At 35.4% G+C, this 26,191-nt stretch overlaps 1 protein-coding gene across 4 annotated transcripts; it reads right to left on the minus strand.

The window, feature by feature from the left end:
• Window positions 1-1,109: 1,109 nt before the first annotated feature.
• LOC142540657 (protein ENHANCED DOWNY MILDEW 2-like) lies at window positions 1,110-11,545 on the minus strand. Of its 4 annotated transcripts, none has more exons than XM_075646966.1 (19): window positions 11,381-11,545; window positions 10,392-10,804; window positions 10,216-10,312; window positions 9,687-9,740; window positions 9,476-9,597; window positions 8,342-8,438; window positions 8,132-8,236; window positions 7,200-7,447; window positions 7,012-7,110; window positions 6,733-6,924; window positions 6,433-6,559; window positions 6,256-6,357; window positions 4,756-4,848; window positions 3,888-3,929; window positions 3,043-3,153; window positions 2,366-2,437; window positions 2,165-2,283; window positions 2,008-2,071; window positions 1,110-1,912 (listed from the first exon to the last, which is right to left on the minus strand). In XM_075646966.1, exons 2-19 carry the CDS (start codon window positions 10,802-10,804, stop codon window positions 1,562-1,564), a joined length of 2,508 nt encoding a protein of 835 aa, XP_075503081.1. In that variant the 5' UTR covers window positions 11,381-11,545; the 3' UTR covers window positions 1,110-1,561. The 4 variants fall into 4 exon arrangements, with proteins under 4 accessions (XP_075503081.1, XP_075503080.1, XP_075503078.1 ...); XM_075646965.1 differs by having other exon boundaries at window positions 10,392-10,807; XM_075646963.1 differs by having other exon boundaries at window positions 10,392-10,810.
• Window positions 11,546-26,191: the final 14,646 nt, after the last annotated feature.

Here is a 26,191-nt window from a genome sequence, read left to right on the forward strand (position 1 = left end):
TCTTGTGCGAGTGGTCAATTTTTTAGATATATATTCTATTTAATAATTTATAAAATATTATTTTTTATGTAAAAAATAATATTTTTTATTTTGTAATTTTCAAATATCACACATATAATTTTTTAAGTTAAAAATTACTTAACACTACTAACTATGTTATTTTGTCATCTAGGTTTCAATTTCACTAATTTTAAAAAAAATGTGCCTAATTAATAAAAAAGATATTACATGTATAATGATTGAATGTTACTATTGCATGATACACTCATTTATTTTCCATTCAAAATTGATATGAAATTAAATATAAGTTAGTTTAAATTAATTGATAGTATACTTAGATATTTTATTTGTCTAAGAAAGTGTGGCGTTCAATAATTTTTTTATTGAATGTGTAATCTTAAATTACACCAGTTAAAGATGCTCACGCGTTGCATTTATTATTATTATTTTTAATTTGATCGCATAATAATAAGCAATTAATACAAAATTATTTTCAATTTAGAAGAGTTGTTTGATTTATAAGGGAAGTTTTGTTTAAATTTTTTCTATGTAAAATATGGAGTGACTTGGAGAGTTTAGTAGAATAAGAAGGGTAATTATAGAATTAAATATTTTGGTGTCATCTAAGGTAGTTACTCTAAAGGTCTCATACTTAATAATACAGTATATATAATCATAAAATTGAGGGTCAAATTATAATATAATTGACAATATCTTAATAAAAATATTTGACCTTGTTAAAAAAATGTTTTTTGAATGAGAAAATTACATTGATGATATTTCAATGAACTTTCACTCAATAGTTTATAAACCAGCAAAGGGCTTATAAAAATGTCTGATGCTAAGATTCCAAATTCCATAAGAAATTTTGGATTCCTGAATCTCTCACCCCAACTCAAAATAAAAAAAAGAAGTTCATAAATTAGTTTCTGAGATTTTTTTATGGTGTATCTAATGAAATTTTTTGAGAAGTAATGATATATTCTGTAATTCTTTTTATGATGAAACCAGAAATTTGGCGTCAACAGGTGATTTAGCGCTCTGAGAGATTAAGTTCAAAATTTTAAAAAGATTTCATGTATGAATCTCGCTGAAGTGAAATCATACTAAAAGTAAAAAAAAAAAAAAAAAAATTTGTTTACGATACTCGTTATTTGTTAATGGATGTGCTAAAATGTTAGTTATTTCAGAAGATGAAAATCTATTCTAAATGTCTACATAATCACAGAAACTACTGAAAGCCTGACAAAAAAACACGGCCAATGCAATCTATTCTTCTAGCCAGCCAGCAGAATTCTGTGGAGGAAAGGGGAGACAAGGGCCTGAAGCAAAGCCTAATGGACGGAATCGAATTTGAGGATTTGGTTCTTTAGAGCCATTTGTTAAGGATGCTTTCGACGGGATACTATCACTGCTCCTTGCGATTTTCCCATTTGGTGAAGAAGGGTCAGATATAGAATGACTGCTAGAGGAATTTGAACGATCCTCATCCGAGACCATATTACTTGGTGGTGTTTTCCTTTTCACTCCACTAAACATATTTGGATTCTCCCTCAGTAGATCATTCTCGCAGGCCAAGGCTCGGTTCTTCTCCCCAGCCACTGCCGCTGCTGTAGCTGATGCAATCTTCCTTTGTAGTCAACATGGTCTCTTGTTCCAGGGTTTGTTGTATATTATCTACGAGATTAACTTCACCAAAGTTCACAAGACAATCATCAACATGCGCCAAGTCTTGCTTTTCGTTTGACTCTGGATTCGTTTGAGTTTCAGACAAGTGCCCATGCTGTTTAGCAATAGCTTTGTGTTTTTGGGTCCAATCCGGACTACTCCAAAGATGAAGTATCGGTGCATTCACATTCAAATCCTCAAGTTGTTCTCCACTCACATCGACAGATCCAGGTATATAAAATGACTGAAACACAAAGGCAAAGCACATCATGGATCGCCAGAGATGAAGTCTAGAGTGGGGTGCAGTGGAACTTCAAAACAAAGAAAAGAAGCACTTACATTGCCCATAAACATTTTATCATCCTCCCAAATCAAATCGTACGGAAAGTCCTTATTACCTAACCTAAAAGATGGAAAGGAAACAAAATTGGTTTTTGGTTAGTACTTCGTTCTTTATTTGATTTTTTGAAGAAACAGTGCAAATTTCAAAACGTACCGCTGCGTCCCCCGAGGAGTAATAAGGATCAGAAGCTTGGGCTTAAACTCGAGAGCTTTCTTAATAAATTCATCATCAAGGTCTCCATCAGTTCCAGAAGGCGGATGCAACCCCATGATCTATTGAAACAACAGAATCAATCAGAAGTAAATAATTCGATTGAGACATGAAATTGGTTGATGCAGAAAGAGCAGTTCTTACCAACCGTGACCCTTCTAGTATCACATCCGGTCTTACTTCCATCCAATCCTTTCTTTCAAAGTTGAAATCATTCTGTAAAACCAGGGAGATAAACGGAAACATATCTCAATATCTTTTAATTGTATTCTGAAAGTAGTTTTTAATATCGTTTATAAAACAAGTGTTATGAACTAAAAACCTGCAAAAAAAAATTCATTTCCATGACTAGATACCTAAGACTACGAGTAATGAACTATGCAAGAAATCTAATAGTAAAAGCATTATGAAATCAATTCATTGGGCTATACTGTGCAGCATGCGAAGAAAGTGATCTCTGGATGATATTTAGTATTTGGCATTATATACAGTGACGAAATATATATGTGTTGTTGACGTGTTGTAGATAATGGATGTCCTACTATAGTTAATCAAAATGCCTTCGGGGCAAGGTGGTTTTCTTAGAAAGAAATAATGTTGTTCAAGAGAAAAAATCAACTAGTAATAGCAAGTTTTGGTACTGAAGATAAGCAAGCACAATATTTATGACAAAAAGTTTTGCGACCAAACACGCCAAATAGGCATATTCTGGGTCTTATTAACCAGATAAAGAAAAAGAGACATCCAGAAATTGTTTCTATGACTAAACTTCTATTCTACAGTGATTTAAAATACCAAAGAAATGGAATAGAGGTATTGACCTTAGCTTGTAAAATGTCATAGTTTTTAAATGAGCAGCTCTTTCCCACTTCATTCAGCTTCTTCTTCATAAAGCAGCTAAAGTCGTTTGACCCGCAACAAAAATCAACAACCTAATCACATGAATAAAATAATTCAGCTGACGTACAACGATCGAGAGTCTGAGACATTTGGTGGTATATAATCACATTTCCGTCTAAGAAAGTGTTTGACTAAACTTATTTAACATACTTTATATACTCTTACATCTTATAAGCTGTTTTAAAAGCTTATAAGTTGTAAGATCTTATTTTATTTAAAAATAAGTTAAAATGTTTGGACATACTTATTTTAAACAACTTAAAGATGTTTGTCTTTGATATTATATGATCTTTTTATTGTCAAAATTACAAAAAAAATATAATACTATGAGTTAATGTAAGTAGTTATATACATATAGTTATGTATATATATGAAAATAGTTTTATATTTAATATTTTTAAAAACAAATCTATTTTTATCTTTATATTTAGAAAAATTCACGTTCTTCGTAGAAAAAAAATTTAATATTATTTTTAATGTATGTAAATAAAATGTTGATTAAAAAATTATAGTTAATAATTTACTCAATAAAATATTAACGTTTTAGTATTTTATATCCTAATAAAAAGATAGAACAAAACCGGATTTTAAATTTGATAGAAAATAAACTGATAAAACAACAGAATGTTCAAATGCATGCTAAGCCGCCCAAGAAAGAACAAATAAAGAAATAACATGAGTAAAGGATAGTGGAAGAAATAGAACAAGGAAACAAAAATAAATCCACCTAATGGCACAAGGTATAAAGAATGATTTAGGTTTTTACCATGTCACCATCTTGAACATACCAATGAAGCTTATTAACTATCTGCAGGATAAGCTCAGACCGTCAATATGTAGTAAAGAAACCAAAATAGGATGATCACAAATATTGTGCAATAAAAAATACATTAATACATCAGCTAACAAAAGCATAACATTAACCTATCCGTCATGGTGATCAGGTTGCAGGTGGATAAGACAGGGTAAAATGTTTAATACATAATAATGTCTTCTAGCCCCAAAAATCATAAATAAAAAAAAATCGCCCTGAAAGGCATACTCAAACTTTTGTCATGTTGAAATTATAGTTTTACTGAGAAAAAATAATGACGCTCAACTTTAGATTATTGAGAAAAAATAATGACGCTCAACTGTGAGTTATAGTACCCAACCTAAGAGGTTCTGGTATATGATAGTTCATTGTATATTTTGGTCTATATGGTTAGAAAGAAATACAAGAATTTTTGAAAAAAAGTCGGAGTCAGTGGATGAAGTCTGGGAGAAAATAAAACTCAGAGTCGCGAGTTGGTCGACAATATTGTCAGAGTATAAACATCTTTGTATCTCAGATTTAGTTAGGGATTAGAAATATGTATGGTCGTGATTATAACGTTGTAATCTTGGTTTTATTTCCTTTATATCGTGCAGATTGCTTATCTGCTAATTGTACACTTTAATTAACATTATAATAAATTCTGTTTCCTATAAAAAAAAGTACTAAGCTGAGTGCTACTACGAATACAATCGAGTTTTAATTATAAGAAGTGCAAGGGAAGTATCTGAAAGAAAAAAGAATTATAGCTAGCCCATAAGAACTATTCCTATCACCGCAAATTTATCTTCTCAAAAAGGCTAAGGAAGATGGGACTGACTTCTTTCAATTTTTCCATTTTGGTGAAATGGCGACCAAAGGATGTGTAGTTCATGCCATCTAGAAATGGAGCAAGATATATTTTCATCTTGTTCTGCAGAAAGCAAGTAGCTAAATCAGTAAAACACGAGGCCTATAGTACATAATTCGGTGTTCCCAGAATTAGACATGCCACTTCTATAACATGTGCCAGAAACTTTTGGCTGAGATAATTAGCATCAATGATATTTAGCCATCCAAGTCACAGCATGATTTCGAAAATTGTCTGCCTTCTTTGATCTTTGGGAAGTATGGGCCCAAATGACAGAACATGCATTTATTGGCTATAAAGCTCAAGCAACCAAACAGTTGGATGATTTAAGTCCGGTAACAAATAGGTCAGCGATATTAGATCCACAAAATTGTCCTCGCAACCATCATAGAATCTATTGGTTAGATCTCTTAACTGCATGTTATGTTGCCAGCAACTTGCTTTCTATTGCATCATTGATTCCAGTCATAGTAAATTGGAAATGTGGCAGGCGAGGGCTTTTCGTTAGAAACATGGTAATCGTTTGCATTCTAGATACCATTAACTATTTCGTAAGAATGTTATTAACATAAGAAACCATATTCTCTGTCCTAAGTAAACTGCATCTCAACAGGGTTTGAGTCAGAGTAGCATTTCCGTTTCATGTGCAAATATTTATTCTCTTCGCACACAATCTCACAGATATTTAGTAGCCACAATCTTACCAACCTTTACCTACAAGCTAAACTTTATAAACCTTCACAAAAGCACAAGACTTTTTTCTTTCAAATTCAGGTATGACTGAAAAGGAACACAACACCCATCCACAAAATAGCCAAAAAAAATTTACCCAAATTTTCCCGTCCTAGGATTCACATGCTCTCCGAGAATGAAGCAGTAATAAGACCAAATTCCCATGAATTTATATCTTTGTTACTAGCACATTGACATGGCTCAAATATTTTTCTCTCCATAATTTGGTTGATTAAGTATTTCACATCTTGGCAAAATACTCTCATCAGTAGGCTCTGGTGAAATCCAAAAGTGAGTAGCCCCAACAAAAACCCCAAGCTACCTCATCCTCCCCCAATCTTCATCAAAGAAGCTAATACAAGTTTTAATTCATCAGAAACTGGAACTTTTCCTGAAATAAACGTTCCTGCCCTCTTTCCATTGCAAAAAAACAGCTTACTGAGTTTCCCTGAGTATAGCTTCTCCTATTTTACATATCATCCAAATACACTGCAACTTCCTTGAATGAGATCCTAATTCTACAAACACAGAGATTCATAATGTCAATCAAACATGACCCATTTTCAGAAAGTCCTATAGGAATTGGGGCGGCCCAGGAGTGAGAGCACAAGAGTGGTTTGATTCATTAACTTGACATAAATCCACCAGATACAATCATACAAACAAGAGCATAAAGAAAACATGAAAAGGAAATATCAAAGCAACAAGCTAAAAGCCTAAAACCGTAAAACAAATTACCTTCCAGTTCATAACTTGGAATAGAATATCAGTACCACAAAAAGTTTTGGCATCATGAACACTGCCTCCTCCCTCCAATTTTTGCAGCGCAGCACGTACAGCCTGCCAAGACACGAGTGTTCAACTTTAAATGAAATTGGAAAAAACAGAGGCTACCCAAAGAACTTGAGCACATACCTCAACAGAACACTCCACCTTCCCCGAGGTGAAGTCCACGGAAAATGGTGAGGATTGTGCTTTATGCTTTTCTATTAATTTTTCAAGTGTTACTGAGGATGAAGCATTTTTCATCACAGTCAATATTCTGCATTAAGAGGGAAAAAGAACACTTTATGATATTGTGCACGAGTGTGAGGCGGAATAATTGAAAACCCATGGGTGCTTATGTATTTGAATCCCAAACTAAAGGAGCTATGGGAATGGGATGGTTTGTGAGAGAGGGAGAGAGGTAACCACAGGTAAGAAAAAGCACATCACCTTTTCTTTTTATCAGCATAGAGATTCAATGAATTGTCTGCCACCTTCACAATGGGCCCAAGCTCAACATTTCGAGTATTCTCCAATTCATCACCAACACTTTGTCCCCTTGCAGACTCCACTGGTTCAGACACTGGGAATTTTATGTGGTTTTTGACCGGTGTGGATGTTTTTAAGTCTATATCATGTTTTCTGATGGGAAGACACAATTTTCGGAATAAAAAATCTTTATATTAAAGCACATTAACTCAGCTAAGGGCTAAGGCTTAGGATACTCACAAGCAGTAAATTAGTATTCGATTGTTAGGAATAAGCCCCTCCCAAGCCCTTTGAACAATGCCTTTGCTCAAATCCACATCCTTTTCAAACACAATTTTTCTAGTTGATGCACAAGAAACTTGAGCAATCAAACCATGATAACAGGATAAAAAATAATATCAATGAATTTGCTAAGAAAATAGGAGCACCTTGGCAAACATTTTCGGTGGTATGAGCGAGGGCAACGGCGACAAATGGCAAACCGCAAATCACCAACTGCACTCACTTCTAGTTCCTTGCACCTGTAACATATGTGTCGAGGGCATGCAAACTGTTTGCCCCCAGCTATCTTTTTCCTGTGCTCTTCTGCAGCAGCCTCATCTCCGGGATGAAGAAGTTTTGCAACACAATGTGGATGGTAAAAGTGACCGCAAGCTCCATTAACACAACGAAAGACCTGTAAATGTCCAGCAAAACATCTAACTTATTTACTGATGCCAATCTATGGCAACAGATGTGATAATCTAAGGTATAAAACAAACTTAGGGTGTGTTGGGATAGTAAGACAGAAAATTGCAAGTCATTATAAACTGATTGCACTTGTTTTGATATTATTGAGTTATATGACTTTCCATTTCTTCACTCGCCATTTTGAGCTTTTGTGAAGATAATTATAATGGATTATTAATTCACCGACACTGGAGTCCTGTCAAATCATACTCAAATATTATCTTTAGATGCAAATCTATTCATCCAAATTCAATGTTAACAACTAAGGTTGTATCATTTGTAAGATTCCGATAAAGAGTCCAAAACTTACTTCCAAAAGGAGTCGGGCAGATATAAAACATCCATGTGGTAACTTCCAAGGGATACGAAATAGAAGTGAGAAAGCCGCGAAGTAAGTTAGTTTCTAACTACACAAGTCACTAAAGTAAGATAGAGTTAACGGTGTTGGACAGGTACAGTTAACCAGAAGGTGTTCATCAAGCTTCATCAAAGTCCAACTACAGGCTGAGTCCAAAACTCATAATTTGCTCTGTGCATATACTAAAAATATCCATTTTCACATAACCATAACAAATAACAAGATGCATCTTGTGAAAACCTGAAGCTCTATCAGTATAAAAGGAACACGAACCTCAGCTCCAGATAATTCATCGGAAGATCCCAAATTCCCACAGCCGAAGCACTGATGTTGCTTAAGCTCGCAATTTTTACAATAAAATTCAACTTTTTCAATCGCCTAAATAGAAAATACAGAGCTTTAAGACACACCAAAAAAATTTAAGGTAAATAAAACTTAGAGAAGGAGTGAAGGAGGTCGGAAACAAACAAGCAGAAATCGTACTTCATAGTCTGCCTCAGAGTAACCTAGAGATGGACACGATGAATCAGCACCATCTTCCACAGTTGGATGGAATGACCTAAGGCACTTCCCTTCACAACTGATTTAAAAAAAATGAAGAACAAGAAAGATTAAAAACAAGATAAAACAAATAGATTTCTAAAACAAAAAAAGAAGTAAAACATGGTGATAGTACAAAGGTCACGAGTAACAACATTTAACGAATAAAAGACAATTAAAATGCAATCTAGGAGTGATTGCATCTTTATTTCATGTTATAAGAAGAAAATGATGAAAAGAATTTGCTGAACGAGAAACATTTCTAATAAAAAAACTCTCTTTCTAGAGAAACAACAGTTGGCAATATGCTGATGGGTGCATGCACACGATCTCCTCAAAAACCACCCAATTCAATCTCTAAGGTTAGCAGAAAATTTTACATTTGCAGAAGGATTAACATTTTGCTGATGGTTTGTACACTTTATCATCTCAAAAACTAAGATAATAGTATACATTTAAATAATCAATAAAATCAAATAACTGGAAAAGCCCATACAGAATGAGTGCATGTAATATTAAAAGTGCAAACCATGGCTACAGTAGTAAAATGTTACTACTTGTGAAAACAAAATATTGATAAAAAATACAAATTAAATTCGTCAATACATGCACATGTCCAGGAAGTCACCCACTCAGGATTTCATCTTGGGCTCCACGGCAATAAAGCATTCACATGCTATCATTTACTTGCAATTAGCATTCAATGATTTTTCAAAAAAGGGGAAAGATGTATTCTTCCTGTAAATTACAGGCCCCACCCAGAAAGTCTTTCTTTCAGTTTGGTTTCTGAAAGTAATACTACTTGTTTCTGAATTTCAGTTGGGGAGAAAGAGAATCCAAAACTGTTTGGCCACCTTTTTTTATGAAGTATAGACTATAGAGTATTGCCATGTTATTTTTTTATTTAATCCCATTGGCCATCGCATATTTTCCGCTTTCCCATAAACCTGAACAAACTATGCAGTTCTAGCTCTCCTCCATTTATGGCAGTATAGATAACTTAGATCACTAGATACAGACAAGTGTAAAACAATGTCTGTAGCACAATGATGTCAGACCGAAGGAGATACAACATACATGAGCAGTCTTCCACCATTATCACAAATTGCACAAACATCATCTTCCCCCGACTCATTGTCATCGTTTTTACCAACCTCATCTTTAACAACGCAAGCACGCTTTGGAGGAATGTGGGATCGCTGGAAAGCAAAGAATTTCTAGAAGTCAATAATTTTTATAAATCAAGTTGCGATTGGCATAGAGACAAGATGATAAGCAAAAGCACAACCTTGATAGAAGGTTTCATCTTCCTGGGCTTCTCCTTGAGAAATGCAACTAAATGCTGTTTGATTAAAACATTTACAATGGAAAAGGATTAGACCAGAAATGGAAAGTCAGTTTATCAACAAACAAACAATTCTGAACATCTTTACAGCAATCTTCCAGAACCAAAAAGATAGTGAATTGCCAATTTTAATTCCCAGTTTCATGCCTCATGAATCTATCTATCTATCCACACACACACACACACACACACACACACACACAAATATATAAGATGGAAAAATTCTAACATCAAGTCCACGAGATTGAGTAGATTATGGGAGTAACTTTAACCTCAAAAACCTTCAAGATGACCACTAACTTACTCTCAACTCCATGCCACGTAAAAAAAAAAATCCATGCCACGATTAACTTTTTTTAAATTCTTGAAAAAAATGGGAACTTTAAATGATAACACAAGCCTTGGTGATATTGCAACAGATTGGATCACTGAATATTTGCTTTCTATGATAGAGTCTAACCAGAGAACAAACCTCGCATTTTGCCAATGTTTCATCCCTCTTCACAGTTTCTGTAATTAAAGAGAAGTGATCTACCAGATCATCCACAGAAGGCTGACACACGGATATGCTAAAATCGAATGAAAAGGTGAGAAAAGAGTTGAAAGGTAAAGATACATCAAACATGCAGCAATTTCCATGTTAAAAACCTGAGCATGTTTGATAAATGATCCCACAACGCCCTCCAAGATTTTTTTGGATTCCATTTCATAAAGTGCAGGGTATGCACAGTGATCAAGATTTTCCTGACGTACTTTGCATATGACTTCCTAGGTTTCAAAAGCTTGATCCAGTAACCTTGTTTAGAAAACACACAGATCGTGGGTTTCTCAAATGAAATATCAAACCTCCAAGCTATAACCTGCTTATTGTAGATGTTTCGAATTCGACTATCAGTCGTCCCACGTAAAAAAAAATTCTTTTGGTTTCTGCTGGGAGTCTCAACATCATTCCAATAGAGAGGTAACTTATCAAATGAAATGGGAGCATCCTTATCAACAACAAATTCATAGTCTGACACACTGCATGGCACTGTTTTATCCGCTTCATCTGGAGGTGCCATCTACTTCTTCAAAATGCCCAAAAAAATCAATTTTTTAGACAACTCCAGTATATTTCCATAATAACACAGTAAAAAACAACAAAAAACGACAATTAATTCTGAGCAGCCCAGAGGGATTAATAATTGTCGAGTTAATTTTGCAATGCCAGTAACTTCAGATATTGAATTGCTCGTAATTTTTTTCCCGAATGAATTCTTCATCTGGTGCTATCAGAATGTATTTTTTCCAGTTCTTTCAAACACCCCCTCCCCAAAGGACTAAAAAAAAAGCAGAACAAAAAAAAAAAAACCAAGAAGAAAACAGATTACTGATATAACGTATCCGCACATCTTTCTTCAACCTATCTATTCTTTAATTTCTCCTTTCGAACCAAATAAAAAAATAGAAACCAGAGATTATTATCAAAAACCCACTCAAATTTTTTAAACCAATATCTGGTAGAATGTAACAGTCCCTTCAAGATTCCATCTTCTCCAAATTTCCACGCAATTCACTGGAAAAATCACTGCGCCACACCCAGTTTGACGAACAATAAATCTAAACACAGAACATCGTTTAGAACATCGAATTATTACCGTATAAAGTAAACGATCACCAAAAATCGTCCAGGATATTAGGCAATTAAAGGAACCCAGGTTCTCCACAATCTGCCACTGTTTAAATACTACAAGCTTCCGAGGCCTTAATCTGGCAGGATTCTTCCAAGGGGAACATTGAGTTCGGTTCGTAAAGTTTTAACTTTATTCGATCATCAATTTTTTATTATATTATTTTTATTGTAGGCAAAAACTTGTATGATACGGTCTCCTATTTTGTGAGACAGATATCTTGTTGGATCATTAATGAAAAATTATTATTTTTTTATTGTGAACATCGATATAGTTGACCGTCTCACAGATAAAAATTCGTGAGATCGTCACAAGAGACCTACTCTTTATTTTATACCAAAATATCTAAATTATATTTTTTATTCATATATTTTCCAAATTTATATCGATATGACTAATTTGATTTTAAAAAAATATACTTTGTGCTTTCGAACAAATAAGATGTGAAATTGATTTTCCATAAATAATCTTGACTAATAAATACACTTTAAAGATAACAATTAACAACACCTCAATTTAATGATTTATACTATTTGAATTTGATTGGTGTAAAATAAATAATTAATGGTTTGATAGATATAAATTAATAATATTATTTGATTTTATTTGATTGATAAATAATAGTTTGTTTGATTTCATTGATTAAATTTGAGATAACATTATAAATTATCATTTTGTCTTTTTAATAATTAAAAAATATTAATAATACTATTTATTAAAAATAATATTTTAATTTAAATACAATGATTTGATTGATGTAAAATAAATAATTAATTGCTTGATTGATGTAAGATTAATAGGCAAAAACTTGTGTGAAACGATATCACAGGTCGTATTTTGTATAACAAATCTCTTATTTGAGTCATCCATGAAAAAGTATTATTTTTTATGCTAAAAGTATAACTTTTTATTGTGAATATCGGTAGAGTTGACATGTCTCACATATAAAGATTTGTGAGAACCTACTCAGATGAATAATATTATTTGATTTGATTTATATATAACAGCTTGTTTGATTTGATCGATTGAATTTGAGACAAGATGATAAATTATCATTTTATTATTTTAATAATAAAAAATTAAAAAAATTATGTAGGGGTAATATTATAATTTAAATTCAAAGACTTGATTAATGTGAGATAAATAATTAGTAAATATATAAATAATATGACAAAATAAACATGAGATATGATAAATAAATTACCAATTAATTAATAACATGTTACTTGAAACGGTCCTCGATTGATTTTTCATCGGCTTTGTGTTTCTTCATTGTCGACCCAAGTAACTCACATCTTCCACCTATTCTATAAATGTTCATAGCAAAGATGGTGATAAATTTAACCAACAAACAGCATGAGTAGTTCTTTTGTGATATGATATCGCAAATATTTATCTGTGAGACATGTCAATCCTACCGATATTCACAATAAAAAGTAATAGTTTTAGCATAAAAAGTGATATTTTTTCATTGATGACCCAAATAAGAGATATGTCTTACAAAATACGACCCATGAAACCGTCTCACACAAGTTTTTGTCTTAAATCATAGAATTAGTTTTGTAATTTTCTAAACTATTATATCAATTCTTCTAAGAATAATATTGAAAAAAAAGCACTCCAAACACAATATTTAATTCATTTGTTAATTTTTTCACATTGTTTTATATTCAAAATGGGTACATTTATATATATAAAAAGTTTTCTAAATTTATAATATTTGTTTTTTTTAATGTTAATTTGTTGGTTCCACGTGCGGAATTTGAGATAATAAAACCAAAAAAAAAAGAATAAACTGGATACCGAGATTTACGTGGAAAACCCCTAAAAATTATTAGGGTAAAAACCACAGGCAAGATGAAATGAATTCCACTATAATATTTTGTGGTGTACAACTCACTCACTGTGTTTCCAAAGACAACACACACTCTCTTAATACAGGAGAACAAACACCTCACAAATATTATAGAACTAAGCACTCAAATGCTTATAAGATGAGAGAAAACTCGAAGAAGGGATGATTTCAGAATGAAGAAGAGAGCTCTATTTATAGAGTCCCTTGTCCGTGTGAATACGCGTTAAAAAACGCGTATTCATATTTCCGTCTGAAAATTTGAACCAACCAATGAATTATTGTTGACCAATTAATGCACACTGCCGACATTTCTCCCACTTGGAGATTTGATTGAGAATCAAACATATCTCCACACATCCTTTCAATCTTGTCATTCCCTGCTGCTTACGTTTCCGCTAGACCACTTGAGGATCTACACCACTCAAACTTTTCAATGTTCACTGGCTTGGTCAGAACATCAGCTATGTTGTCCTCGTATGGATCTTCTGCATATTCACGCTTCCTTCTTCTACTACTTCCTGTACAAAGTGAAATTGTACTCCAATGTGTTTAGTCATGGAATGAAAGGCTGTATTCCTTGCGATGTGTAAGTCACTCTGATTGTCACAAAACAAAAGAACATTATCTTGTTTGTGTCTCATCTCCTCCAATAACCTTTTAATCCATATTGTCTCCTTGCAACCTTGAGTAGCTGCCATGTATTCAGCCTCTGTTGTAGATAACGCCACAACTGTCTGCAGTTTTGAAACCCAGCTTACTGCTCCCCTCGCAAGTGTAAACACATAACCAGTAGTAGATTTTCTCTTATCAGGATCACCTGCATAATCTGAATCGACATAGCCCATGAGTGTAAAATCTGATCCCTTATAACATAATGCAGCATACGAGTTACCCTTAATGTATCTAAGGATCCTCTTGACAGTGCTTGTAATAGCCAAGCCTGGTGTACGGTACGGTTTAAGATTTCGTATGATTATTGACTATTTGGTTGAGTTTTAGTATAGTGTGATGTTAAGAGTTGTGTTTATGGGTCATAGTATTGTTGGTTATTATTGTTTTGTGGCATTGTTGATATTAGTTGTTGTGTAGTTGTATTGTATCAGCGTTTCGATTCGATCTTTGTTGCATAGAGTTGGTTGTTGGATGCAGAGGGGACCGCACCCGCGGTCATATAGGTACCGCACCCGCGGTCTCATGTTCAGAATTGTGATGTTTTTCCAGTAGCTTCACCGCATCCGCGGTCCATAGTGCAGCGCACCCGCGGTGGATTGGCCGAGACCAGAGCGCACCCGCGGTCTTTTATGGAGCGCACCTGCGGTCGACATTTTCAGATTTTTGGTTGAGTTGCCGAGGGCACACCGCACCCGCGGTGCATGAACAGTAGAAGCGTGTTTTGAGATTTAAGTGAGTTAAATGGATGAGTGGGCTTAATTTCTCTCATTTCCTTCCCCTCATTCTCGATTTTTCTCTCCTTGGAGGCTAGGGTTTCTTCATTTCCTTCAATTCTTTTCTTTAATCCAAGCTTCTTGTTGGTTATTTGTTGAGAGATCAAGGTTATTTTGGGATCAAGGAAGCTAAGGTAAGCTTTTGGTGTTATTTATTCTTGGTTTTGGTGTGAGAGATGATATGGGTTTGTGATGGTGTTGATTCTATGGCTTTTATGGTATTGTTGTTGGATTATTGGGTTATTGATGGTGTTATATATGGTTTATTGTTGTAGGATTTCAACTAATGGATTATATTCAAGGGTTTTAATTGGTAGTAAGTGGAATTTCATTCCTTGTGCTCACATGATAATATATGTATTGTGTTACAATGTTTTAACATGTTATTCCCTTCCATTTTATTCATATTATGTATTGATATACTTGATTGTATAGTAGAGGCAATTGAATGTCTCAATTGTAAAAAAGGGAATACAAGAGATAGAGTATGCAAAGTGTTTGATAAAATGCCCAAGAGAGAGTTCAAATGTTTTATGGATTGATAGATACATAGTCAGAGATTGCATGCAATTAGTTGATCAACGATCATAGGCTTATATCCCTCAGAGTTGTCGATTTATATCGATGTGATATAGGTGCAGAGATAGAGATACTATATAGATATCAATCCAACAGAGAAAAGAGAAATACCATCGTTATTGTTATTCATACTATGATATTCATGTTTCAGAGTCGATGGTATTTAATGTTTTCAAAGTCATGTTTTTCAGAGTATGCTATGTATCCATTGCTATGTAAGAGTTCCACTTGCTGAGTTTTATACTCATTTCAGTTATTTCATGTGATGCAGATAAGAGCGACGGGCCGGGACGTTGATTGTGGGCCGGAGTTATATGCATATAGAGAAGGAAGGAAGAAGTCATTTTGACATGATCACAAAAATGATAGTTTGTATTTTGTTGTATCATTTGATTGATCATGTATATACTTTTGAATTTATATGAAATGTATTTTGAATCTTTCCTCCATTTTGAAGAAAATATTTTAAATTCCGCTGCTATTTTATTAAACGGATCAGAGGTGTTACAGTGCTCCAATGCTCTCGTCCAGGATTCGCCATATACCGACTAACTGCTCTCACTGCTTGAGCAATGTCCAGTCTTGTACATATCATGGCGAACATCAAACTTCCCACTGCTGATGCATATGGTACTCGAGACATCTCCATCCTCTCTGCTTCACTGCTAGGACACATCTTGGAGGATAACTTAAAGTTAACAAGAAGAGGGGTCGAAATTGGCTTACTATCTTGCATGTTGAAGCGTTGCAAGATTTTCTTCAAATAATTTTTCTGGAAAAGCCAAATCTTTCTGTTACTTATGTCTCGATGAACTTGTATCCCTAGAATCTTGTTTGCTGGTCTCAAGTCCTTCATATCAAATTCCCTAGCTAACTGTGCCTTCAATCCTTGGACCTGATCTTTGTTGGGGCCTGCTACCAACATGTCGTCCACATACAAAAGCAAAATGATATAATCATCACTAGACCTCTTGAAATATGTACAAGGATCTGCACTCAGTCTGTTGTATCCAATGCTCATGATATAAGAATCAAATCTCTTGTACCAACACCTCGGCGCCTGTTTGAGACCGTACAGAGATTTGTTCAACCTGCAAATCAAGTTCTCTTTGCCTTTTTCCGCAAAATCTTCTGGCTGGAGCATATAGATTTCTTCTTCAAGATCTCCATGAAGAAATGCCATTTTTACATCTAGCTATTCTAGATGTAGGTCAAACACTGCACACAATGCCTAGCACCACTCTGACTGTTGAAAGCCGAACCACAGGAGAAAATATCTCATTGAAGTCAATGTCTTCTTTCTGAGCATACCCTTTTACCACCAACCTAGCATGATATCGTTCCACTTGGTTATTGCCATCACGCTTGATCTTATAGACCCATCTGTTTCCAATGGCTTTCCTCCCTCGTGGTAGTGTAACAAGATCCCAAGTTTTATTCTTGTCTAATGCCTCCAATTCTTCTTGCATTGCTATCATCCACAAGGATACATCCGAGCTTTGAATAGCCTCGTGGAAACTCGATGGCTCACCATCATCTGATAATAGACAATATGCAATATTGCTTTCAGTGACATAATCTGAAAGTCAAACTGGTGGTCTTCTATCTCGAGTTGACTGCCTCGCATTGGAAACCTCAGACTCAACATGTTCTTGTTCTTCGTGCTCTAGTACTGCTTCACAAGAAACTTGACCTTCGTCTGTCTTATTTTCCACCTGAAATATAGTAGTTTCTGAATTCGGTGTGCCTTTGTCACCCTTTACTTTATCTTCCTCGAAGATAACATCCCTGCTGATGACAAACTTGTGGACAGTAGGATCTCACAAGCGAAACTCCTTTACTCCATCAGCATAACCCAAGAAGATACACTTTCTGGATTTCGAATCCAACTTCAATCTTTCTTGCTCATTGTACAGAATGTACACAGGACTTTCAAATATATGCAAATGAGAATAATCTGTCGGCTTCCCGATCCACATCTCCATCAGAGTCTTCAAATAAATCGCCACTGAAAGAGAACGATTGATAATATAACAAGTGGTTTTGAGTGCTTCTGCCCAAAATGACTTGTCTAGACCCGCAGTCCTCAACATAGCTCTTGTTCTGTCCAACAAGGTTCTATTCATCCGCTCCGCCACTCCATTCTGTTGAGGTGTGTAAGCCATCGTGAACTGTCTTTTGATGCCCTCATGTTGACAATATGCATCAAATTCATCACTGGTATATTCTCCTCCATTGTCAGTCCTCAGACACTTGATTTTCTTTTCAGAATCAAGTTCAACCCGCGCTTTGAAATCTTTGAAGACTTGGAAAACATCTGATTTCTTCTTGATTGGATACACCCAACATCTCCTAGAGAAATCGTCAATGAACGAGACAAAGTATCTCGCTCCTCCTAGGGATACAACCGGTGCTTGCCAAAAATCCGAATGAATCAGCTCCAATATACTTTTGCTTCTGGCAGTAGAAGTGCCAAAATTTAATCTGTGTTGTTTACTGGTAATACAATGCTCACAAAAGGTAGTGACACTTTTGTAAGTCCTGACAGCAGCTTCCGTTCTGAGAGAATTTTCAACCCTCGTTCTGACATATGCCCGAGCTTTCTATGCCATAACACTGTTAATTCTTCTCCTGAACCAATTGATGCAATCGTTAGTTCTGCATCTTTGTGTATTTCTCCCAAAAGTACATATAGATTTGCAGCAACCTTTTCTGCCTTCATAACCACAAGCGCACCCTTCACAATTTTCATGATCCCTTTCTCGATACGTGTTTTGCACCCGATGTCATCCAATTGCCCCAAGGACAAAAGATTTTTCGTCAGTCCCTTCACATGTCGTGCCTTCTGTATGGTGCGAATGGTGCCATCAAACATCTTTATTTTGATAGTACCGACCCCAGCGATTTTCAAGGCATTATCATTTTCTATGAATACAGATCCTCCTGAGACTGGTTCATAATGATCAAACCATTTTCTCCGAGACGTCATGTGCCACGTCGCACCTGAATCCATAATCCATGTGTCACAAAATTTGTGCCTGCCTTCCGCAACAGTTGCTGCTTCGCTGAATAATATTTCACCACTGCCTGAAGTACTGGCCACATTTCCTTGAGAGCTTTTATCGATACTCGTACACTCTTTCTTGAAGTGCCATTTACCGCCTACATTTAAAGCAGTAAATATTTTTCTTCTTACTTCTCGACTTTGATCTACCCCGTCTTTGGCTCCCACTGGAGTCACGAATCATAAATCTTCCTCTTATCATTGGTAAAGCCTCTGTCTGCTTCGAAGTTACCAACCTATCTTCCTTATTCTTGCGCCGGCTTTCTTCTCCGAGAACCGCAGTTAAGACATCGTCGAATCTTAGAAAGCCCATAAGAATATTGTTGGTAATCTTGATGATAAGTTGATCATATGAATCTGGTAGACTTTGAAGTAGAAGCTCCGCACGTTCATTTTCCCCTATTTTATGCCACATGGAAGTGAGTTGGGCAAATAGAGTATTTAGTGTGTTGATATGGTCGGTCATCGATGAGGATTCCGCCATCCGAAGAGTATAAAGCCTTCTCTTTAGGAAAATCATGTTGTGTAGGGACTTGACCTCGTACATCTTTGTCAGAGTATCCCATATAACTTTTGCTGTTTTTATCTCAGAGATACTCGACAATACTTCGTCTGCTATAGCCAAGTGTAAATTGGCAACAACATTGTCATTCATCTCATTCCACTTTCCATCGTCTTTAATTTCCACCGGTCTATCTCCAATAGCCGCCAAGCAATTCTCCTTTCTTAAAACTGCTTGTATCTTTATTTTCCACAGCATAAAATTGCTTCCGTTGAACTTTGCTATCTCGTACCTTCCCGCCATTATGTCTACAACAATTTTAGTAGACCGGACAAAATTAATCCCGCCTTAATAAAAAATCTCAAAAAATCTTTCTGATGTGGAAGATCAGTCTAGGCTGCAACCACAGAGCATACTCAGAATTTTAAGAAATTTTAAACCAAGGCTCTGATACCACTTCTTGGTCCCACGTGCGGAATTTGAGATAATAAAACCCAAAAATAAAGAATAAACTGGACACCGAGATTTACGTGGAAAATCCCTAAAAATTATTAGGGTAAAAACCACATGCAAGATGAAAATAATTCCACTATAATATTTTGTGGTGTACAACTCACTCACTGTGTTTCCAAAGAGAACACACACTCTCTTAATACAGGAGAACAAACACCTCACAAATATTATAGAACTAAGCACTCAAATGCTTATAAGATGAGATAAAACTCGAAGAAGGGATGATTTCAGAATGAAGAGGGGAGCTCTATTTATAGAGTCCCTTGTTCGTGTGAATACGCGTTAAAAATGCGTATTCATATTTCCGTCTGAAAATTTGAACCAATTAATGAATTATTGTTGATCAATTAATGCACACTGCCGACATAATCCAGGTTCATGAAATATGTTATTAATTCGTGTGAGATGAAATGAAAATAGACTTTTATTTATGCATATCATATTGAAAATTTTGTTCATAAATATATTTGGTATAAAATGACCCGCAAACTTTAGTTAATGTTTCAAGAGGTCGTATTGAGAAGCTTTAGTTTTGGTTTCACAAAGAAATAAAATATCTTCGCGTCTTTCGGTTATTAACCGTCGTAATTCACAGAACGCACGGGGTTCTCAAGCCACCTAAAATTCCAATAGAAGCTGATAATCGCGACAAGGATGTTGGAGGTAGGTAAAGTACCATCTACCATAGCATTCAGGCTTGTTGCTAGTGCTACCACTTCAGTGTGACTTGGTACTAAGGCTGTCGAAGCTGCTAATGTCCCGATTTTGGGTGTGCCAAAACCTGCACATCAATTTATGTCACTTCACTAGAAAAATATTTTCACAGTTTAGTGGTCTATAAGGAAGAGCTATGCTCAGAATTATCCGGTGCCCTATGAGGTGAGGATTTCGAGGTTAAAGGAGCTTGAGGCCAAGCACCAAACTTTGGTTTTTCTTTGTTAGCCGAAGACACATCACAATTGCACAGACCATGCCCAATTCGACCAAACACAAAGCAAAAGTTGGGAGACGTTCATACATTAGAAGGATACAAATATTATCACTTGCCTGATGTGAATCTGGCCGGGCATGACGTGCTAATGACCGGGCATGACGTGCTAATGGTTGGAAAGAAATTCAAAGAGGCACGACAAGGAGGGATGATCAAGGAAGAAGGGCTCGTGATGCATGGGAGTATGTTTGGAGATCAAAAGAACATTATTCAAGCATCATTTTTGTCGACCGAGGTTACACGGACTTGTACACGGACCTGTACACGGGGTCCGTGCCCATCACAATCGAGAATGAAGAAACCGAGCCTACATGGACCCATGCACGGACCTGTACACGGGGTCCGTGTCTTTTGTTTGCTGGAGAATATTTTGGCCGAGTGCACGGACCCTCATCCGGAGGCATACACGGGGTCCGTATCCTTTAGTTTTAGGCGAGAATATTTGTTCCTAAATTAGAGTTTTAATTATTTTGGTAACTAGATTTGATATCTTTGAGATTTGTGAACAATATATACTCGAAAATCTATCATTGTAAAAACTTTTGAGTCATTAATTGAGTTTTATAAAAAAACTTTCTTTGAGAATTCTCTCAAAAACAAGCTTAAGTTTCGTTATAACTTTTGCGTTGTATCAAATCAAACTTATCAAAAGATTTATCTTTTGTGGCGTTTGTCAATCGAATATCACGAGGGTTGCCAAGGACGGGTTCTTTGGAGGTTCTCTTGAACGAGATTGTTTCTATCGTTTGTTGCTAGACCGCGTGATCTAGAGGCGATTATCACACCTATCAATTACTTGTTTCAAACATCGGGACAAATCAAAGATCTCGTGGGCGGGATCACATCAGGTGGTATCAGAGCTTTTGGTTTTTGATTCAAGTAAGCGTATCCGTTCAATTCTTCGTAGGATTTTCAATACCGATTTTCGTGTAGCGATTTCTACGTATTTGTTGAATCTACAAAAAAAAAAAATAAATCTCGATTACTATTCATCGTCGGAGTTACTGTTCATTCATCGGAATTACTATTAACGCGTTTCGGATTTACTGTTCACGCTATTCGGAATTACTGTTCATCTGCCGGAATTATTGTTCATCAGACGATTTACTGTTCATCGTTTCGGATTTACTATTCATCTTATCGGAATTACTGTTCATGGCTGAAGTTACTGTTCAATACTGAAGTTACTGTTCACGTAACTGTTCATCGCCGGATTTACTGTAGCGTACTGTTCACCCGAAAAAAAAAGAGAAGAAAAATATATATATATATTTGACTCAGGTGTTTGTTGGAATTTTAGCGCTTATATTTCAACGTTAAGTTTGTCCTTGTCATTTAGTCGCATTCTAGTCAATTTCCAGAGTTGCTTGTTCTAGTGTGGTCTAAGTGAGTCGAATTTCAAGCGTCACAGGATTGATCTCATAAGTTTGATACGTGGAAGCCACGAGACTTAAGCGCCCCCTTGAGAATTCTCACTTGAGTGAACATATTTGAGTGGAGTGAATTTTCATTGGATTGATTTGTGAGGTTTTGTGGTGAGGGAAAAAGACGAGTGCGAATGAATTTTCATTGGAGTGACTAGTGAGAATTTGTGGTGAGGAAACTTTATTATTTTATTGTTTTATATTAACCTTTTCTTGCAGGTATAATGATTGACGATCTTCAATTTCAAACAATGTTAAGGGGGATTGATAGAATATGGGAGAATGAGCTTAAGCCTTTACATGAAAGGTTGGATAGGCTTGAGGGTAGTGCTAATGAGAAGAGACGAGGTAGTAGATTTGGTGGGGATAGATCATTGCATTTGGATCGTGATGATAGGAGGTGCAAATTGGGTGGTAGGCAGGGAATTGACTCGTGGAAGGAGTTCTTGACATCCGCACGAAGGTCGAGTGAAGAGAATAAGGTCAAGACTAGACCGAAGTTGGTTTTGAAGCATGGGTATCAAGGTACATCTAAAATTTCAAATGTTAGTACTTATGATATTCAATGTATTTGGTGTCTAGAGTTTGGACATGATGTTAGCCAATGTACAAAGGAGGAGGTGAATGTACTGGAGTCTAGAGTCGAATGTGAATCTAAGAATGCAGTCGAATATGGAGTTGAAGTGAGCATTGATGTTGAACCTAAAGTGGAGGTTGAGAGAATTGAGGAGGTTGGTACTCCACTGATTTCTGACTTGAGCATAGAGTGTTGTGCTGTGGACGGTGAATTCTTAGATAGGTGGATTTGCTTCTAATGTGTGTGCTATGGAGGAGAAAGAAGAAAGTAGTAATAATTTGATGCACGCATGTTATGATTCATCATGTACCTTCTTGATCAACCTATTTCAATTGTAACTACTGATAATCAATTGCAATTTAATTGTGAGAGTGAAAGAAAATTTAAATTGGCCGAAAGAATGAGTGATCAAAAGAGTGAGATGGCCATAGAAAGAAAAGAAAAAGAAAAAGAGGCCAAAGAAAAAGAAAAGAAAAATAATTTTAAGGCCCAAAAGAGTGAAAAGAGTGAGGATGAGAGTTGTTTACTTTTGTATAAACCCCTTAAAGTACCTTTGTACAAAGTGGTATATTATTCTTGTGATGATATAGCCGGTTCAATCCCGAGCATTGTTATTTCTCATTTGCAGGGTTATGATGAAGTTGTGATGAGGAGACGAGCAAATGTGGAAGGTGTAAAAATGCAATGGGATAATCCATTTGGCGTTGAGAGCAATCACCGTGAGGTAAGCATAGTTGCCAACGCAACAAGCATGAGGTATGATTTTGGTCCTTATCTTAGTTCATTGTTGTGTTGTGCTCAAGAATTTGGGGTGAGTGTTGAAAGTGTGATGTCCAAATGGTCTAACGATGAGATGACGATTTTGTCAGGGAGTCACAGCGTTGAGGATGGTGAGATAATGCATGAATTAAATTCAAATGTTAGTTATTTTGAGTGATTCAAAGATTGTCAAATTGATGAGGTTTTGGCATGTCAATGACTTGAGTGCATTAGAATTAAATTCTTGTGTTGTGTTAAATGATTACATGGATAGTACATCTGATGTGTTCTATGTGCATGATTCATATTTGTTTGATGATGGCGTTGAAAAGAGCATGAATGAATATCAGAATTTTTATGTGCATAATGAGTACAATTTTAAAGAGAATAAATTTTTCATTCAATTTTCGTTGCATGAGTCACTTGCTAATGAGGCATATGGTGATGGCTTTGAGAGGTTGATGGTTGGACATAATAATTACTTCATTCATGATGAATATATGTGTAGAGATAATAAATTATTTGGTCTATATTCATGTCATGATCAACTTGTTCTTGAGACACATAACTGTGATTTGATCGTTGATATAATGCCTGATTATATGTGTTGGTTGCATATGAAACGAAATGTTGAGTGTGATTGTGATACACGCGTTGCATACGGGAGAATGACATGTCGAGTGTATTCATATGTCGTGCATCATTTATATCTTATTCCTAGTGAACTATGGTCATACACGTGTATGGATATCATTTGTGTGTTAACTAGGCCTAAGAAGGGGAGGAATTTAATTTTTATAATGCTTAATGATATATTCTCCTTATCAATTCCTGTCACTTATTACTTGATGATTGGTGTAATTAATGATTACATGGAGAGGGCAGCCATGGAGCTGGTATTCCAAACAGTGATGGGGCACGCAATGGATGGCACCTACAAACTTGAGCATAGAGGTAAGCATGTTGATAATATCGTCCTTGTTATTACTAACTTGCTTTGTTTTTGTGCAGGGGGGCAAGATTTGAGGACAAATCTTTTTGAAGAAGGGGAGTATGATGTGAATCTGGCCAGGCATGACGTGCTAATGACCGGGTATGATGTGCTAATGGTTGGAAAGAAATTCAAAGAAGCACTACCAGGAGGGATGATCAAGGAAGAAGGGCTCGTGATGCATGAGAGTATTTTTGGAGATCAAAAGAACATTATTCAAGCATCATTTTTGTCGACCGAGGTTACACGGACTTGTACACGGACCTGTACACGGGGTCCGTGCCCATCACAATCGAGAATGAAGAAACTGAGCCTACACGGACCCATGCACGGACCTGTACACGGGGTCCGTGTCTTTTGTTTGCTGGAGAATATTTTGGCCGGGTGTACACGGACCCTCATCCGGAGGCATACACGGGGTCCGTGTCCTTTAGTTTTAGGCGAGAATATTTGTTCCTAAATTAGAGTTTTAATTATTTTGGTAACTAGATTTGATATCTTTGAGATTTGTGAACAATATATACTCGAAAATCTATCATTGTAAAAACTTTTGAGTCATTAATTGAGTTTTATAAAAAAACTTTCTTTGAGAATTCTCTCAAAAACAAGCTTAAATTTCGTTATAACTTTTGTGTTGTATCAAATCAAACTTATCAAAAGATTTATCTTTTGTGGCGTTTGTCAATCGAATATCACGAGGGTTGCCAAGGACGGGTTCTTTGGAGGTTCTCTTGAACGAGATTGTTTCTATCGTTTGTTGCTAGACCGCGTGATCTAGAGGCGATTATCACACCTATCAATTACTTGTTTCAAAGATCGAGACAAATCAAAGATCTCGTGGTCGGGATCGCATCATTGCCTCATCGTACTGAAACCAAAGTCCTTTCTGTAGAGGTTGATTCATATGTATGATAACACGAACTCGGGAAAATTTGCCCATAAATTGACCACCGTCATCTGTGTCAACTTCACAAACTTGGCCAAGCTTCCACCTATACTTCGTAAAATTTTGGGATGCATAAAAGCCAAATAAAAATTATGTAGTTGAACTCATACCACATATTCATCAGGAATTCCAGATGGTTTTTGTATGCTCGTTGGTTCCTTAAAAATGACAAAGTTTAAAAAAAATCAAAGGTTTCTCGAGCCAAGCACGACGTCTGTACATTGAAGAGTTGAAATCAAGAAATGATATATTTTCCCCATCACATCCACCTCAATATGCTTTGCTGCTTGGAGAAATTTCGGCATTTGAGCACAAAATGTATCCGTGTTTACTGCTTTGGGGGAGAAAACCTTCGCGATCAAGCCAGAATCAGGGCGAAATGGCCCTAATTTCGCCAAATCCACAAGTAAAATATAGCAATTTTTATCCTCATCGGGCATAAAATTCACGTGCGTCACGAGTATTACAGTTTTCATAATATCTATAAACAAGATTCACTCTTTGGACAAAAGCCAAAGAGAATAGATAAGCCTACCAAAAATAGGAACTCGATTTTAACATCAATGTCTGCTCGAGATAATCTAGTTACAACTAATATTTATTTTTTTACATTTTAATTTAAAAATATATTTATCTATTTGATTTTTTTAATATATTTTTAGATTATTCATGTAAAATTAATACATCACTAATATATCTATAATGTCACACAATTTCATAAAAAGCCATAAATACCACCTACCACATAATGTTTAAGTGGTTAGCGGCCGCCTAAACTGTCTTTTTAGTCTAAATCTTTAAATTTATTTTTTTTATTTTCATAATTCATCAAAAATTGTCTACGAATATGTCTAAATATCTAAAATTTTGTCATTTTCATAATAATAATAATAATAGTAATAAATATATATTTTATCTATTCTATTTTATTAAAGTTGAGAACATGATAATAATCACGTAAAAAACTAATTTTTTTTTTCAAATATATCCTTATATAATATTAATATTGCACTTTTGTTTTTTATTTTTATTTTTTTTATAATTCAAATATCAATTTAATCTCTCCTTGATTTATTAAATTTAGTAATAAATTAGTCAACGTAGAAAGACCGTACACAGATGATGTGTACAG

This window comes from Primulina tabacum, chromosome 3 (genome assembly GCF_025594145.1).
Source record: "Primulina tabacum isolate GXHZ01 chromosome 3, ASM2559414v2, whole genome shotgun sequence".
Taxonomy (NCBI): domain Eukaryota; kingdom Viridiplantae; phylum Streptophyta; class Magnoliopsida; order Lamiales; family Gesneriaceae; genus Primulina; species Primulina tabacum.

Bases quoted from the DNA above. Each gene is read 5' to 3' on its own strand.
- LOC142540657 (XM_075646966.1), bottom strand. From the start codon at position 10,804: ATGGCACCTCCAGATGAAGCGGATAAAACAGTGCCATGCAGTGTGTCA. The intron at 3,930-4,755 runs GTCAGTCCCATC...CTTATCCTGCAG, and splicing joins AAATGGAAAAATTGAAAGAA to ATAGTTAATAAGCTTCATTG. The intron at 2,438-3,042 runs GTCAATACCTCT...CTGGTTTTACAG, and splicing joins ATGACATTTTACAAGCTAAG to AATGATTTCAACTTTGAAAG.